Below are 17676 nucleotides of genomic sequence, written 5' to 3' on the forward strand. Positions count from 1 at the left end.
CTTTTCTCTTAAGCTCATTGACAGACGCAGTCTTCTTGATTAATATCAAATAGGGTTATGCTGCCCTCTACAGGAGTAGGACTAGGCAGAAGGAAAACGTTCTGGCCACACCTTAGGGGCAGTCCCAGAGGGTATATCCTCTCTCTCTCTGCTCCAGGAAGTCAGTTATGTCACAAAGCAGTGTTAGAGAATTTAACCCAACCCAACTTAAAAACAGAGGGCGGGTACTGCGTCTGTCAATGAGCTTAAGAGAAAAGGATTTTACAGTAAGATTTTACAAAAATCCATTTTTCTCTGTCGCTCATTGACAGACGCAGTCTTCTTAATTAATATCAAATAGGGACGTCCCAAAGCAGTGCCACAAATGAGGGGTGGGATAACAGAAATCAAATTTTAAATCCAGAAGGCCCAACCGGTGCCGACTAGAAGTCTTAAAGGCTCATCAAACCCAAGGATGAGACTCAACTGAAAATCCAACTGAAAAAAACCCTCGAGGTAGACCAACGGTCTCCTCAAATTGCGGCCTGCAGAACCTTGCGGCCAAAAAGAGGCATCCGCCGATGCCATCACATCAACTTTATAAAATCTTGTAAAGGTATGAACCGACGACCAGGTAGCCGCCTTGCAAACCTGGACCACTGACGCCTGATGGCGGAAGGCCCAGGAAGCACTAAGCGCCCGAGTGGAGTGCGCCTTAACAGGGAACGGATGATTCCGACCCTTAATCGAATAAGCCTGTACCACCGTCTGTCTGATCCATTTGGAGATAGTCGTGGCAGATGCAGGCAACCCCTTTTTGGGGCCATCCGTGATCACAAAAAGTGAATCCGTTTTACGAAACAAGTCCGTAGTCTTCAGGTAACCCTGATTGCCCGAACCACATCCAAGGAATGTAACGCACACTCCCGAGGATGACTGGGCTTAGAACATAGGGAAGGTAATACAATGCCCTCATTCAGATGAAACTCTGAAACCACTTTAGGAAGGAAGGATGGATTCGGACGAAGAACCACCTTATCTCTATGAACCACCAGATATGGGGAACGACAGGATAATGCGGCCAGTTCTGACACCCTGCGTGCAGAAGTGATAGCCACCAAGAAGGCCACCTTCTGGGATAACATAAGCAAGGGAATCTCCCTAATATCTTCAAAGGGAGGTTTCTGAAGAACCGACAACACTAAATTAAGATCCCAGGGTGGTAAGGATGCGCGCACTGGTGGAGCCAGGTTTCGCACCCCCTGGATGAAATTCCTCACCAAGGAATGAGTGGCCAAAGGTTTCTGAAGGAAGATTGCTAATGCTGAAACCTGACCCTTGATAGTGCTCAAGGACAATTTCTGCTCAACTCCCTGTTGCAGAAAGGCCAAGATTCGGGTCACCGAATAGGTACGTGGGGGAAATCCAAGAGATTCACACCACGCAATATAAGACCTCCATGTGCGATAATAGACTTTGCTGGAAGTCGCTTTCCTTGCTTTAATTAGAGTAGGAATAACTGAAGCTGACAAACTCTTGTCCTTCAGTACCTGAGTCTCAATGGCCAGGCCGTTGAAGCCAGCTATTGTAAAGCAAGATGGAAGATCCATCCGTGAGACAGCAGATCCTCCTTGAGAAGAAGTCTCCAAGGAGCGTCCACGACTAGCCTCACCAAGTCGACGTCCCAGGCTCGACGAGGTCCGTCCGGAGTTACCAGGATAACTGGAATTCCCTCCACCACTATTCTGCGAGGAAGTTCCCGCAGAAACTTGAGAGGATGGAAAGCATACCGTAGCTTATACTGCCCCAACAGGGCGATCAGCGCGCCTTTTGCATCCACTAGAGGATCGCGGGCGCGTGCTACAAACCTCCGCACCTTCCTGTTGAGCCGAGATGCCAACAGATCCACATCCAGGGTGCCCCAATGAAGGCACAGCTGGTGAAATACCCCTGGATGAAGGGACCCTACCTCTTAATCCAGAGTCTGATGGATGAGATAATCTGGCTGCCAATCCTCTAGGTGATTGACCTAAGCCACAGCCGTGGCATTGTCCAACTGGATCCGAACCGGGCTGCCCTGGAGCTGCTCGGTCCAGTAAATCAGACACAGTCTGATCATTCTCAGTTCCCACACATTTATTGGAAACCTGGATACTATCGGAAGGAGTGACTTCCCCTGGGTGAGCATTGGAGACCGAAGCCACCAGACCAGAGACTCCCTGGTCCGCTCGCTCAACCGGATCCGATTGTTCAGGGAATCGGGATGCTGATTCCATTAGAAAAGAATCTCCCTTAGAAGAATTCTCCTGGAGGGAACTGGAAATGATCTTTGAAAAAAGTGAAGAAAACGTTCTGCTCAAGGAACGGGAACTACCGCTCCCTGTAGCATACGAATGTTGGAAGGGAAGAATCGCACCGGTAGAAGGGATCGAAACTCGATCTTGAATCCCGACCGTACGATCTCCTGAACCCCTTTGTCCGGGATTCAGGAAAGTCATGGATCTGGAAACCGGTGAAGACGTCCCCCCACCCCAGAGATGGGTAGGGGCGTACCTTCAGGCTGTATTGGTTTTATCTTCAGGTTTGGCTGAGCCGGACTTTTGTTTCCCCGACCAGCGTCCTTTAAAACCCCCTGAAGGAGCTTTGCCCTTCTCGCTCGCCCCAGCGGAGCGAACAAACCTTTTATGAGCGGAAAAGGAAGGTCCTGGTCTGTTACGAGGTCCTTTACCCTTAGCAGTCTGTGGCAAAAAAGTGCTTTTACCCCCAGTGAGATCCTTTATAATCTCATCTAGGGTGGCCCCAAACAGGCGATCCCCCTGAAAAGGGAGATTAGCCAAGGCTTTCTTGGAACCTTGATCCGCCGACCAGCACTTTAACCACAACACGCGTCTGAGGACTACTGCTGACATCGACGCATGCCCTAACAAGGGAGTTGCGTCCAAAGCGGCGTCACAGATGAACTGTAGTCCCTGTATGATCTGCTCCATCAAATCGGATGCTGCCGGGGGGATACCTCTCCCCTTTAAGTCACGGCGTAACAACTTGGCCCATTCTGTCAATGTTTGTGAAACTAAACCAATGGCCACCACTGGCCTAAAGGCTGATCCTATCAAGGAAAAAACAGAGCGGGATTCGGCTTCCACCTTCCGATCCACCGGATCCTTAAAGGACGGAGCGTCCTCCAACGGGATAACAGTGGCTTTATTTAATCTGGAAATCGGTGGGTCCACCACTGGTGGTACCGTCCATTTTTTAATGAGGGATTCCTCAAACGGATAGCGCCTAGCAATGCGTTTGGAAATAGCAAGAGTTCGTTTGGGATGATCCCATTCCTCCTTAATCTTATTACCAAAGCATTTGGGTAAGGGAAAAACCTTCACCATCTTGGTAGGCTTACTAGTACCAAAGGGAATTTCCGTCTCGGTTACTTCTGCCGGTGTAACCTCCAATCTTAACAACGCTTCTTCTTGTGCTATGGCGGAGGCAGAAACGTCCTCCTCACTGTCTGAGGAGACATTACCTGAGACCACAGCCCCAGAGGAGGGACCTGCAGCTGCAGTGACCAGCTCAAAATCCGAATCTGAAGTATCAGATGAAATAGGGGTAGGCGGGGGTCGCTTTCTTGACCCCCATCCCTGACAGGCCACCTCCACCCGGGATACCAAAGACTCCAAAACTGTAGATAATGCATCAATTACAAGTGGGGTACTGGAGGGCCCTGTGGCCACCTCGAGGGGATCAGGTGGGGATACATGTGTGGCAGGGTCTATGATTATACAAGACACTTGCCAGCAAACAAAAAATAATTGCAAAGAAAAAAAATTTTTTTTTTCTTTTTTTTGGTTGTAATCCCCCAGCGCAACAGCGCCCCTCAGTGTACCTGTTCCGGACCCCACAGAGAGAGAGAGAGAGACCCCAAGGCTCACCACCTGATGCACAGAAGTTTTATCCACCTGCTCTCAGCGCTGTCTTGTTACAGACAGGAAGTCTTTTAGCACTTTTCCCGGGTAAAGGAGGCGGCTCCGCCCCTTTACATGCCTCTCGGCGCTGCCCTGCTCCTCCTCGAGGTAGCTGGGCATTTTCAAAATGGCCGCCCCCATGCAGGAGACACGAGGCTATGCCAAAATGGCGGCCTCGCGCGACCTGCGGGGAGATGATGGCGGCGGCCTGTCACCTATGGGAAGATGGCGGCGGCCTGCTGCAATGTGCGGCCTGCGGAGGATGGTATCGGCCTGTGCGGCCTGCGGGAGGTGTGGGAGGATGGCGACCTGCGGACGGATGGCGGCCTGCGGATGGCGGTAATCTAGGCCCAGGCATCGGCCTGTATTGCAGCCTTATGATCAGGTAGGATCTATCCCCCATACATGGCCATCATTCACAGTAATGCCAGCCACTGACTTCAGTCATGGTCCTTAAACAGTGCACCCTCATACAGTGACCTTAGATAGTCAGCTCCCAAACCAAGCCTCCTGGTTTCTTATACACAAAATCACACTCAAATGGGGGATTTGTAACCTGTTGTAGGATAGTGACCATCCTAGGGAGGGGCCCGCGTCCACCAACACACCCGTAGGGGGAGAGGGGGAACATTATACTCACCATACCGGAACCAGGCGGGCGCCAACTCCTGACAGAACCCCTCTTCACCGCAGTGGGGGGGCTGTCGACCAATACGGACGCCGTGACTCAGTTTCCAACTGGTCGTCGGCGTCCAGGCGAGACGTTTAACTTGCAGGGTCAGTCCCTGTCCAGTGGGACTATGTCGCGGCCGACCCAGCGCGGAGCTAGGGCCTGCACGCGCTCGCAGGCTGACTGGGGTGACCACTGGATCTCAGCATCCAGCCCGTCGCCCAGTTTCAGCATACTTGCTTGAAGATCTCACAGGAAAAACTGGAGAAAAAAGCTGCCTAAAAAAGTTTCTAAAAAATCTTGCCAGGACCAAGATCCCAGCAAGGAACTTAGGTCCTTACTCCTAACTAGACGGAAAAAAACTGACTTCCTGGAGCAGAGAGAGAGAGGATATACCCTCTGGGACTGCCCCTAAGGTGTGGCCAGAACGTTTTCCTTCTGCCTAGTCCTACTCCTGTAGAGGGCAGCATAACCCTAATTGATATTAATACAGGTTCCACTAAGAACAGGCCTTGCCATGGTCCACCAAATAATTTGAGTGCTCGTGCTCAGCGTCATATCCAGAGGTTGTCTTTGGGAAATAGACGTATGAGTGCTTCCAGCATTGCTGCAGAGGTTGAAGGGGTGGTGGGGGGGGGGGGGGGGGTTTGAGGTCAGACAAAATATTGACACTTTGGGCCCAATTTGGACATTTTGACTTAGGGGTGTACTCACTTTTGTTGCCAGCAGTTTAGACATTAATGGCTGTGTGTTGAGTTATTTTGAGGGGACAGCAAATTTACACTGTTATACAAGCTGTACACTCACTACTTTACATTGTAGCAAAGTGTCATTTCTTCAGTGTTGTCACATGAAAAGATGTAATAAAATATTTACAAAAATGTGAGGGGTGTACTCACTTTTGTGAGATACTGTAGGAGTTTCACTTCCTGAATTGATTTATTGGAATAAATTAACTTTTTGATGATATTCAAATTTTATGAGATGCATCTGTGTGTGTGTATATATATATATATATATATATATATATATATATATATATATATATAAAGAAATGTCATCAGCACACCAAGGATTCCTCAGAAGGGCTCAAAGCTTTATTCACATGGTACATACGGCAACGTTTCGGAACCACGCAAGGCCCATTCGTCAAGCAAGTGACAATATATATATATATATATATATATATATACACACTGTATATCTATCTATCTATCTATCTATCTATATATATATATATATATATATATATATATATATATATACATATACATATGCACATACATATACATATTATCACATGCATACTCCTTTTGCATGAAATGTGGCCAAGGGTCTAAGATAGGTCCTATCCTATGAACAATTTCTCCAAAGTACAGTATATGTGTGCATCTGGATGATGGGTCATACAGGAATGATTTGTATGGCTCCACTCACTCTCCTGAAATGAGGAATCATACTCTTGGGATATGTGATAGAATAGACATTGGAATATGTTCTGCTCCAAGAAGTCTTTGTTGTGCTGTGCTGTGCAGTGGTTTAGTTGGGAGGGATTTTTAACTCCTTTAATCCCTTCTTACCATAGCTTGTATGGGTATACAGTTAAGTAACCAGCCCTACTCCATAAAAGTCATGGTTTCTATACAATGCACTGACTGTGGCCAAAAAAACCTGAAACGGCTATATTTGTGAAAAAAAGGCTCTAATATTAGGCGATGTGTGCACCATACACCAGCACTTCTGGGTGAGCATTTGTCTGTTGGGATATAAAAGGAATAATTTGTATCGCTCCTCCGATTGTCCTAAAATGAGGAATAATCCTCTTTTTGGTATACTTGTTAGAATTAAGAGACTTTCTCTTCTAATAAGGCTTTCTGTGCTACGCAGTGACTAAAGTATATAGGCAAATGCAACATTGAAGCAAAGAAAAAAACAAATTTAATGCACAAATTCCAGCTGGACAATACACCTACTAGTAACCGCTTGTCCAGATTGGCTTTCCGTAAAGATGACGTCACTGAGTTGGCATCTTTCTCGGACATCCATGCTTTAAAAAGTTTTACGGCAAAAGAGGCGGAAATGCCTGCAAGATATAATAATTAGCCGTATTGTTACCACTCTAACATGGTCAACTACAACAGATTAATTGATTTAAAATGAACCTGTGGCCAGAGTATAGACACCAAACTACATGAGCTTAAGAAACAAATATACTCCTCAAACAAGCTTGTCCCAATAAACAATGCAGACATTAAGCAGAAATTGAACCTGGAATTTTGTAGCCAGCGTGACTTGCATTAAATCATCTAGGGTTTGGAGTTAGGAAAAGTTTCCCTGAAAGAAACTGGTTTAAGAAGATCATGGAAGTAGAAAGGGGGTATGCTCACGTAGCACAAGGCCAATATTGTGAATATTGAACAACTAACGTTTTGTGAATTAATTATGTGTTATACTAGTTTGCTTTTGGTTACTGTTATATTCTGTTTTTCTGACATAGCTTTCAGATTATTAGCGGCTATCATTTCCCCTGAGGAAGTCCCAAAAGGCGAAACACATTGGGAATTTATACTGCTATACCGCTATGGAAATAGCAAGAACAAGACTATGTTCTTGCTGCTCGGATTGGCGGAGTCAGAAAGAGTAACATCGGCCCGCCTCCCTGACTTCACCAATCCGAGCAGGCTTTGCATTCAATAATAGAATACATTGCTCACCGTGATTGGCTCAGCACGGTATACTATATGTAGCCGAAGCTACAGTACATATACCGGTACAAAATTCCTGCACAGACAGACAGCGCCTTGAGAGATTACATCTACCGGTAATACTTACTTACGGTACCTTGGAGATATATGAGAGATTACATTTACGGTACCTTGGAGATTATTAGGGTGTTCAATGGTGTTCTTTGCCTCGGAAGGGGGGTAGTCTTATACGGTGAGTATAGTCCAAAACCTTTGTTTGAACTTGAAAATTAGGGGGGTCGTCTTATACGCCCAGTCGTCTTATACCCCCGAAAATACGGTACTTCAGGGTTTTTTTGTTTCTTTGTTTCTTTGCTTGACCCCAAAGTTCCCAAATAGATACTAACAAAACACCATATTTATTTGATTTGAACATAATTCTTTGATTATTATTCAGGATTTATATAGGGCCAACAGTTTGCACAGCGATTTACAACGTTAGGGCAAACAGTACAGTTACAATACAATTCAATATAGGAGGAAACAGAGGGCCCTTCTCCTTAGAGCTTACAATCTAAAAAGGTTGAATATCTCTACTAGGGATATATATCTGTTGCACCTTGTTTAGATAAATAAAATGGGCCAACAAGCACTGGTTTTTGTCGCTGAGGGGTGGGGGTGGGGTGTACATCGGTAACAGCTCGGTCATTGTAGTGGAAGTGTGCTCTCAGCACAGAAGTCTCAGCCACCGTAGATTCATATGTGCGCTGTGTGGGCTTTAAGGTCCAACCTTCCTTACAGCTACACTTTATGTGGGTGGTAGGAGGTTAGGAAGTGGACAATGCTCATTATGTAAATATTCACTTCAATACAATAAGCCACTCATGTGCAGATTAAATAGGTCAACAGAGATTTTCTTTTCACACGATTGTGTAACTGAACGGAATATTCTTGGAGGAAAACAGCACGGCCTCAGAAACCCACTGCTTTATAAATGGTTGTTCATTGCATGCGCTACCCACCAAACAGGAATTGGTTTCTAAAAATAAACCAAGTCTGACAAGGGAAAAACCGTTGCCAATGAGGAAAGTGGGGATTTTAATGTGCTAAAAAAATGTGCAGAAAAGAACAAATTATAAAAAATATATATCGATTTTATTGAAAACAAAGTAATAAAAACAACACATGAACATAAAGCATATAAAGGGTGTATCACATACAACACATCTTACAGTGCGGTGGATCGACGCATTTCGCCCATAATCTGGGCTTCCTCAGGACCCGGATGTGTGATAAAAGGTTCAAGCAAAATATATATATATATATATATATATATATATATATACACACCTGATAAAAAGCAAATAAGATCACCATAAATAATCAATCCAACAAAATATGCAAATGTACATGTAGCCTTATCTACACAAACTAAAAATATTATGGTGTATAATATTAAGGTGTGTGTATACATATACACACACACACACACACACCTTAATATTATTAGATTGTGTAGATAAGGCTACATGTACATTTGCATATATTGTTGGATTGATTCTTTATGGTGATCTTATTTACTTTTTATAAGGTGTATATATTCTATATATATTTTTTTTTTCTTGAACCATTTATCAAACATCTGAATCCTGGGGAAGCCCAGATTATGGGCAAAACACGTCAATCCACCGCACTGTAAGATGTGTTTTATGTGATACACCCTTTATATGCTGTATGTTCATGTGTTGTTTTTATTACTTTGTTTTCAATAAAATAGATATATATTTTTAATAAATTGTTCTTTTTCTGAGATTTTTTGGCACATTAAAATCCCCACTTTCCTCAACTGTAAAGGTTTTTTCATTGTCAGACTTGGTTTATTTTTAGATGTATTTAACTTTTATGGGATTGTGCCGCCATCTTGTTGATAAATATTAACTCTCCACCCAATTTCTACAGGAATTGGTTTCTGTGCAAGAAGAGACTATATTGAACTGGTGGTAGTCCAGAAACTGCTCTGTCACATAAAATCAGTTGATCGGTGGGATTTTTGGCAGAGGGAGACTCCTAACAGGGCCATCTTACCGATTGGGCACACTGGGCAGTTGCCCAGGGGGCCCCACCTGCCCAGCGACCCAGCCCCAGCCAAGCATTAGTCCCGATTCCTGTGTGCATCCCACCGCCGAACTTAGTGTTGCAGAGTGCGATCACTGTGTGCAGCGGAATCCATTCAAATCAGACATTGTGGAGTAAACAGGAACTGGCTTCTTTATTGGAACATAACACAGGAATCAAACATGTCACCTCATTGTAATAAGAACAACAGAACAGGAAGAGATAACCAACAAGTTCAGATGGCACTGACTCCTAAATCATTTGGAATGGTTTTACACCACCTGCTGGAGAGCCAAAAACGTCTTTAAAAAAAATAATAGTCATCATAAAGTACCTTCTTTGACGATATTCTCGGAAAAGAGACTTGTGAGAATATTGGCTGGGAGGGTTCCACCAGCCAATAATATGCCAGTCAGCACAGCTAGCTTGGTCTGTTCACTGTCCGAAAATGCTTTGAGGAACAGTAGGAGCTGAAGTGGTTAAAATACGGGAAAAAATAAATAAATAAATTAGTATTCCAAGAGCAGCTTCACAGGAAAATAATCCACACATGCTAGTAAGATGTAACAGGTTTCCAACCTCAACTAGTTATTGGTCTGTGAACACTGACAAACCAATAATTAGTCATCTGCAATTTTTGTGCAATGATTTTTTTGCCTACACTGGCGAAGGTAGTTTTTTTTTTTTTTTCGGTCTTTTTATAACTTTTTTCTTTTTCAATTATTTACTGCAATTAAAAAAAAAAAATCCCCCAATGTTTTTTTTTTTTTTTTTTTGGGGGGGGGGGGGCTTTGGTGAAATATCAGGGGTCCACTGAAGTCTCACTTTTGAGACACAGAAAGAAACATAAGGAAACGCCTTCCCCTGTCCCTTTCTCTGCACTGCACATGAATGAACAGCAGACAGAGTTTACTATGCTTCAGTTATAAATGAACACCAGTACTGATCACTCACTGTGTTCATTCAGAAAACGATGGGGCCGGTAAATTACATTTTCTGGCTCCTTTCCCTGCTCTCCATTCTGAGGTTCACCTGCTGCAGCCGGCAGGCACACATGGAGCCTCGGCAGTAGGTAGCAGATGGGCCAAATACTAGATCCGATCCATGTATAGCTCTTCCTACAGCAGCTGAAAGCTGTCAGGAGAGAAGACGGCAGCATTGGGGGGGGGGGGGTAGGAATCTGATTGTAGAAAAGACTGGGCGATCAGTGCAGCAGGGGGGCAATTACAGGAACCAATCCCCGGTATAGCTCTTCCTGCAGCAGCTGAAAGCCAGCAGGAGAGAAGAAGAGAGAAAGGTAAAGTTTAGGGAATGAGGTCAAATTCTATATAAGAATGAGAGTCACAGGAAGACTAAGGGAATATGTAGAAGGTAAAGGGTTCAAGGGCAGGAACTGTTTGGTATAGAGGTGGGCTAGCTTTGGCCCATGAAACACCAAAATATTGTAAGATTCTGGTACCTCCGGTACCCTTAATCACCACTTTCCTCTGTAATGCGTCCCACCTTTATCTTCAGGTGGTACGCATATACCTTTAAGAACGATGATGTCACTGCTGAGCGCCGCAGAGCGGCTATTTCAACCGCCGGCGGTCTCACTCACATTGTTCGTTCAACCTGCCTTGTTACCCACATGCTTTCAAGCCTGTCTCTCGATCGGAACCTCCAGCCATTCCCTTTACCTGGAGCAGACCGGAACCTCGCTACTGATCCCTGTATCTCGCTACCGGATCATTCCTCATCTACTGGACCTCTCTAAACTACTAACATTACAAGTGATAAATACCCCGCAGGGGAACCCTCCATAACCTTATTGCACTATCTACCTATGCACATTAAGGACTGTTACTACCTATCTATACTATCCTATCATCTGCACTGTTACATAGATTGCTAGCTCTTCAGCCTACTACCATCTATCATCTGCACTGCTGCATAGATTGCTGGCTCTCCTGTCTACTACTATCTATCCTTGCACTGGGTTAGTCTATCCTGTATTTGTCATCTGCTGTCCTCAACACCTGTTAGCATACTCGATACTAACCTATCTGCATTCCTAATACCATCTTGAACTCACCTATACAAACCCTATCAAGTGATTACCATCCTTGTCACTGTTCACACCTGTCCCTTCAGCACATCACCTTCATACTATCATATACATACTATCACTCCAGGAACATCTCATTGAGTGTGTATATATCTGTATGTTGAAGCTGACAGGCCCACGGTGATGAGTCCTGGAGAGTTGGATCTGGTATTCAACACATCTCTACATGACTACTGAGTGGAGATTTTGCAGCTGCAAATCCAGCCTATACTAAAAACGCAGGAGCGTTACAAATATATGGCATTTTAGAAGCGCCCTCACAAATCTAACACACAAACTAGGTTTACATTGACTTAACAAATGGTCATTCAATCCATAATATGCGTGGTATTGCATGCCACCAAAGGCCAATATATACAACAAAACCTTGGATTGTGAGCATAATTAGTTCCGGAAACATGCTTGTAATCCAAAGCACTCGTATATCAAATTGAATTTTGATTACGTTTTCAATTAAATATAACCATATTGCCACACTTCGAGGCACCTCTAAATATATAAAAAAAAAAAAAAATTAAAAAAAAAGAAAATTAGAAAAAAAAAAATTATAAAAAAAAAAAAAAGAAAATATTGCTCGTCTTGCAAAACGCTCTCAAACCAAGGTACTCTCAATCCAAGGTTTTACTGTGTGTGTGTGTGTATGTATATATATATATATATATATATATCTCACAGCTGTAATAATGTATAAACTGCAACACATCCCCTACAGCATTGTATTCATATATGTATCTTTGAATACAAAAGGTATCCAAGGTGCTGTCAAACAATAGTAAACCAAAATAAAATGAAAAAAAAAACAAAAAGGACGTCAGCTGAAAGCCCTACAAAACAGGACTTAAATAGGAATCCCCATAAGGTGAACCAGTCCCAAACCTTGAGATTCCTAGTAATAGCTAAATTTCCAATGGGGATAATCAAAGAGGAAAAAAAAGAGCTTAGGAATGGATTCTGTTAAGGGGGAAAAAAGTCAACGGAGTCATTTGGAACATCCGGCCTTTGCCTAACCTCTAAAGCCTAACTTACCTTCTTGATTTCGTCTTCAAAGGCTTTTTCCAGGTATTTATATCTCCTGATCAGTTTGCTGAAGACCTGCAGGACATGGTGGAATAGACTAGTAAGTGCTGCAAGTCGCTTGATGTACTTTATTTCTGCATAATTCGTTTTTTTTCGTAAAACAAATATATACGACCACTTTAAGAATGAATACAATAAAAAAAAAAAAAAAATTATAGCTCATAAACATATAGCCAATTTCAAAGACAGTTTTAGCATGCCCCCCCATTTCTACCCCTCACCCCTTTTACCCGTTAGGCTGGATTGTCCTCAATTCAGATAATTACGTGCCCACAGAACCCAGTATTGTCCTGCTGTGATCTGCTGCGTCGCTGTCACAGCCCCTGTCCTGCGCCGACATCTTTGCTCTGACATTGGGTGCCTCTTCCTGGTAAATTGATAGTGAAGCATTCTGGGATATATGACGGTAATATCCCATGAAGCTTCACATCCCTAGAGACATAATTTTCCCTTAAACAAGAATGGAAGCTGAGGGGCAAGCAAAAAAAAATAAAAAAAGATGGAGGGGGGCGGGACTAGCAGGGCGTCACCAGGAGGTGCGTTGGCTGAACCTTGAACCGCCTCTGGGTGACGTCACACCAAAATATGGTGGAACAGTACCGAGCGCTGCCAGAAGAGAACAGGATCTCAAGCTGGACAATGCTGGATCCCCTGGGTGGGTATGTAAAGCAGGCAGAACTCACCACCAGATAGGTAGAGGTTTAAATAAACATTGAAAATCTGCTTTAAGGCTGGCCATACATTATACGATTTTCTTGTACAATTCTCCTTTAGATTTACTAAAACCATATAATATGAAGTCAAACCTAAACACTTTAAATTTTGTGCAATCAGGCAGGCCCTTGCACTGCACAGCTGAAGGTAAATCTAAAAGGGAAATTAAATATTAAATGTAATTAATGGCCAGCTTAAGGTTGAGTTCACATGGGGTGGTAAAAATAAGTAATCAATCTGCATTTTAACCACACAAAAAAACAAACACAGTAGCTACTCAGGTCTAAACACATTGCCACAGCTGCTATGCTTCGTGGTGCAGAAAATTTAACACGTTACATTTGACAGGCAGTGACCCTTGCCAAGGGCACCCTCTGAAGTCATGGGGACCACGCCATAATGGTTTGGCACACAGTTGCAGCTTGGTAGTGAAATGCAAAACCCCCCTTGGGATTGGAAAAAAACAAACCCCAAAAAACAGACAGACATTCAGCAAGTGGCAGTATCACCTCCTGAACACCAGCAAACTGTCACTCAACCACCTACGAAAAAAAAAAGTGATCCACTGTGGATTGCTTTGAAAAAAGGCAATATTGATCAAACAGTGAATCTGATGTTCAACAAACATTTACTTCAATTAAATCTTCAGATGCATACGTTTTTATTGACAGTGATTGATTCATCACCAGTGATTGTTTTCTGAAAGTCACATTCACTGCTTTATAAATTAACCCTTAAAAGTCCTACCTAACAGCAGGTATGGCTTACTACCCGCATCAACAACTGTTAGATGGAAAACTCACCTCTGTGTGCCCCTCTGATTCGGTTCCACTTTTTAGAGAGAACTACCTGGATTTTCTTCGCTAAGGCCTGCCCAACTGCTAATACCCTTTCTCCAATAGGAGCGCAGCAGTGGCCATTAAAAGCACTCCTACTGGCCATAGTGCAAGGCTTGGCCGGGAAGTCAGTAAAGTCTTTTATAAGTAGTAATGTGAAACTAAATCAGAGAGGCACTTTACTATACTGGCTATGACCTCCCTTCTGAATATTTTATGCATTGGACTGTAGCTATACATTTTGTCTTTTATATGATAATTGTCCTTTTTTGCCAATTCTGCAGTTGTTCTATATATATATATATATATAAAAAATAATGTGGGTGCGTATATTTATATATATATATATACACACATATATACATATACATACACATACATACACACACACACACACATATATATATATATATATACATACATACACACACACACGCACATATATATATATATATATATTCACTCACACACACACACACACATATATATATATACACACACATATACACATACACACACATACATATATATATACATACATACATACATACATACACACACACACATATATATATATACATACATACATACATACACACACACACACATATATATATATATACATACACATACACATATATATATACAGTGGGTACGGAAAGTATTCAGACCCCCTTAAATTTTTCACTCTTTGTTATATTGCAGCCATTTGCTAAAATCATTTAGGCTCATTCTTCTTCCTCATGAATGTACACATAGCACCCCATACTGACAGAAAAACACAGAATTGTTGACATTGTTGCAGATTTATTAAAAAAGAAAAACTGAAATATCACATGGTCCTAAGTATGCAGACCCTTTGCTGTGACACTCATATATTTAACTCAGGTGCTTTCCATTTCTTCTGATCATCCTTGAGATGGTTCTACACCTTCATTTGAGTCCAGCTGTGTTTGATTATACTGATTGGACTTGATTAGGAAAGCCACACACCTGTCTATATAAGACCTTCCAGATCACAATGCATGTCAGAGCAAATGAGAATCATGAGGTCAAAGGAACTGCCTGAAGAGCTCAGAGACAGAATTGTGGCAAGGCACAGATCTGGCCAAGGTTACAAAAAGATTTCTGCTGCACTTAAGGTTCCTAAGAGCACAGTGGCCTCCATAATCCTCAAATGGAAGACGTTTGGGACGACCAGAACCCTTCCTAGAGCTGGCCGACCGGCCAAACTGAGCTATCGGGGGAGAAGAGCCTTGGTGAGAGAGGTAAAGAAGAACCCAAAGATCACTGTGGCTGAGCTCCAGAGATGCAGTCAGGAGATGGGAGAAAGTTGTAGAAAGTCAACCATCACTGCAGCCCTCCACCAGTCGGGGCTTTATGGCAGAGTGGCCCGACGGAAGCCTCTCCTCAGTGTAAGACACATGAAAGCCCGCATGGAGTTTGCTAAAAAAACACCTGAAGGACTCCAAGATGGTGAGAAATAAGATTCTCTGCTCTGATGAGACCAAAATAGAACTTTTTGGCCTTAATTCTAAGCGGTATGTGTGGAGAAAACCAGGCATTGCTCATCACCTGTCCAATACAGTCCCAACAGTGAAGCATGGTGGTGGCAGCATCATGCTGTGGGGGTGTTTTTCAGCTGCAGGGACGACTGGTTGCAATCGAGGGAAAGATGAATGCAGGCAGGTACAGGGATATCCTGGACAAAAACCTTCTCCAGAGTGCTCTGGACCTCAGACTGGGCCGAAGGTTTACCTTCCAACAAGACAATGACCCTAAGCACACAGCTAAAATAACGAAGGAGTGGCTTCACAACAACTCTGTGACTGTTCTTGAATGGCCCAGCCAGAGCCCTGACTTAAACCCAATTAAGCATCTCTGGAGAGACCTAAAAATGGTTATCCACCAACGTTTACCATCCAACCTGACAGAACTGGAGAGGATCTGCAAGGAGGAATGGCAGAGGATCCCCAAATCCAGGTGTGAAAGACTTGTTGCATCTTTCCCAAAAAGACTCCTGGCTGTATTAGATCAAAAGGGGGCTTCTACTAAATACTGAGCAAAGGGTCTGAATACTTAGGACCATGTGATATTTCAGTTTTTCTTTTTTAATAAATCTGCAACAATGTCAACAATTCTGTGTTTTTCTGTCAGTATGGGGTGCTATGTGTACATTCATGAGGAAGAAGAATGAACTTAAATGATTTTAGCAAATGGCTGCAATATAACAAAGAGTGAAAAATTTAAGGGGGTCTGAATACTTTCCGTACCCACTGTATATACACACACACACATATATATATATATATATATATATATATATACATACATACATACATACACACACACAAGCACACATATATATATATATATATATATATATATAATGACTTTTTTTATACAAAACTGGTCAGGTATCTGCTAGAACTTCTTCATGGCCTACCTGGGCATAATTACGCATGGTCTCATAATCCTCAGTGGCTCCAAAGACACAGTGATTGGCCACCTTGGTTTTGTCTCCATCGTCTATGCGAGTGCCGCCTGGAGCTAGGAACAGGAAAACGTGTATTATTTACTGCGTGTATAGAATAATAAAGTAGAATATGTGATGTAATGAAATTTTTTACTATACGAATATATCCAGGATTGAAGGATGTGGGTCTTGGGACCTGCCCTGAAGTCTAGGGGGGAGAATGTGTGGCCCTCGGGTTTCTTCCTCCCCTGATTTAGATGGAGAAGGGGTGTCCCTCATTGGTCAATCATAAGGAGCAGAGTCCACTGGGTCTTTTGGTCTAGGTCAGTGGTTCTCAACTCTGGTCCTAAGGACCCACTAACAGGTCAGATTTTAAGTGTCACCTTGGGGAGATGCAGACTAGAATACAGTAATCCCCCGTTACATCTCGGTTCAGTTTTTGCGGTCCCGGTAATTCGCGTTTTTTTTGTAATGTTATTTTACTATATAAATCATTACAAATGAAAGATTTTTGTGTTTTTCATAGCTCTTGCTCTGTCTCTAAGTATCATTTATGTGTTTAAATGAGTTTCTATTGTTTTAAAAGTGTGTTTAAAGACCTTAAAATGCTTCTACACGTACAGTGACAGTAAAATAAACATGCCTACAATGCATTTTAATAGGGTTTTTCTATTTCGCGGAATTTCACTTTTCGCGGCTGGGTCCGGAACGTAACCCCCGCAATGGAGGGGGGTTTACTGTACTGCAATCACTAAGCAGCAAATGATATCACCTGTGATTTATTTCAGTTATCTTGCAAACCTGGCCTGTTCGTGTGCCCTGAGGGACGGAGTAGAGAACCACTGCTCTTGGTGGACCTGAGTGTGCCTTACTCCAGGGAGGTTCCTTCTGCTTCGGAAAGGGGGACCGTTTGACACACCCTTGTACACTTTGTATGTGTGTTTGACATGCACTTTTTTGGTTCACTTTGGTGGAGAATAACCGCTCTATTTGTCCTGTTGGCCATTATCCCTGAAACAAAATAAGAAATGTCAACAGAGCAATAGCCTAGGGCAGTTT

General features: G+C 43.0%; 1 protein-coding gene across 1 annotated transcript in view; it reads right to left on the reverse strand.

Moving 5' to 3' along the window:
* BZW2 (basic leucine zipper and W2 domains 2) overlaps positions 1 to 17676 on the reverse strand; it is a 71220-nt gene that overhangs the window by 36706 nt on the left and 16838 nt on the right. The window contains exons 3-6 of the mRNA XM_082259068.1: positions 16588 to 16691; positions 12541 to 12606; positions 9742 to 9877; positions 6582 to 6691 (exon numbers count right to left, since the gene is read on the reverse strand). Coding sequence (XP_082115194.1) covers positions 6582 to 6691; positions 9742 to 9877; positions 12541 to 12606; positions 16588 to 16691 — 416 coding nt within the window. The remainder of the gene's footprint in view (positions 1 to 6581; positions 6692 to 9741; positions 9878 to 12540; positions 12607 to 16587; positions 16692 to 17676) is intronic.

The sequence above is a fragment of the Pelophylax lessonae genome (genome assembly GCF_965119305.1).
Source record: "Pelophylax lessonae genome assembly, chromosome: 5".
In the NCBI taxonomy this organism is placed as follows: Eukaryota; Metazoa; Chordata; class Amphibia; order Anura; family Ranidae; genus Pelophylax; species Pelophylax lessonae.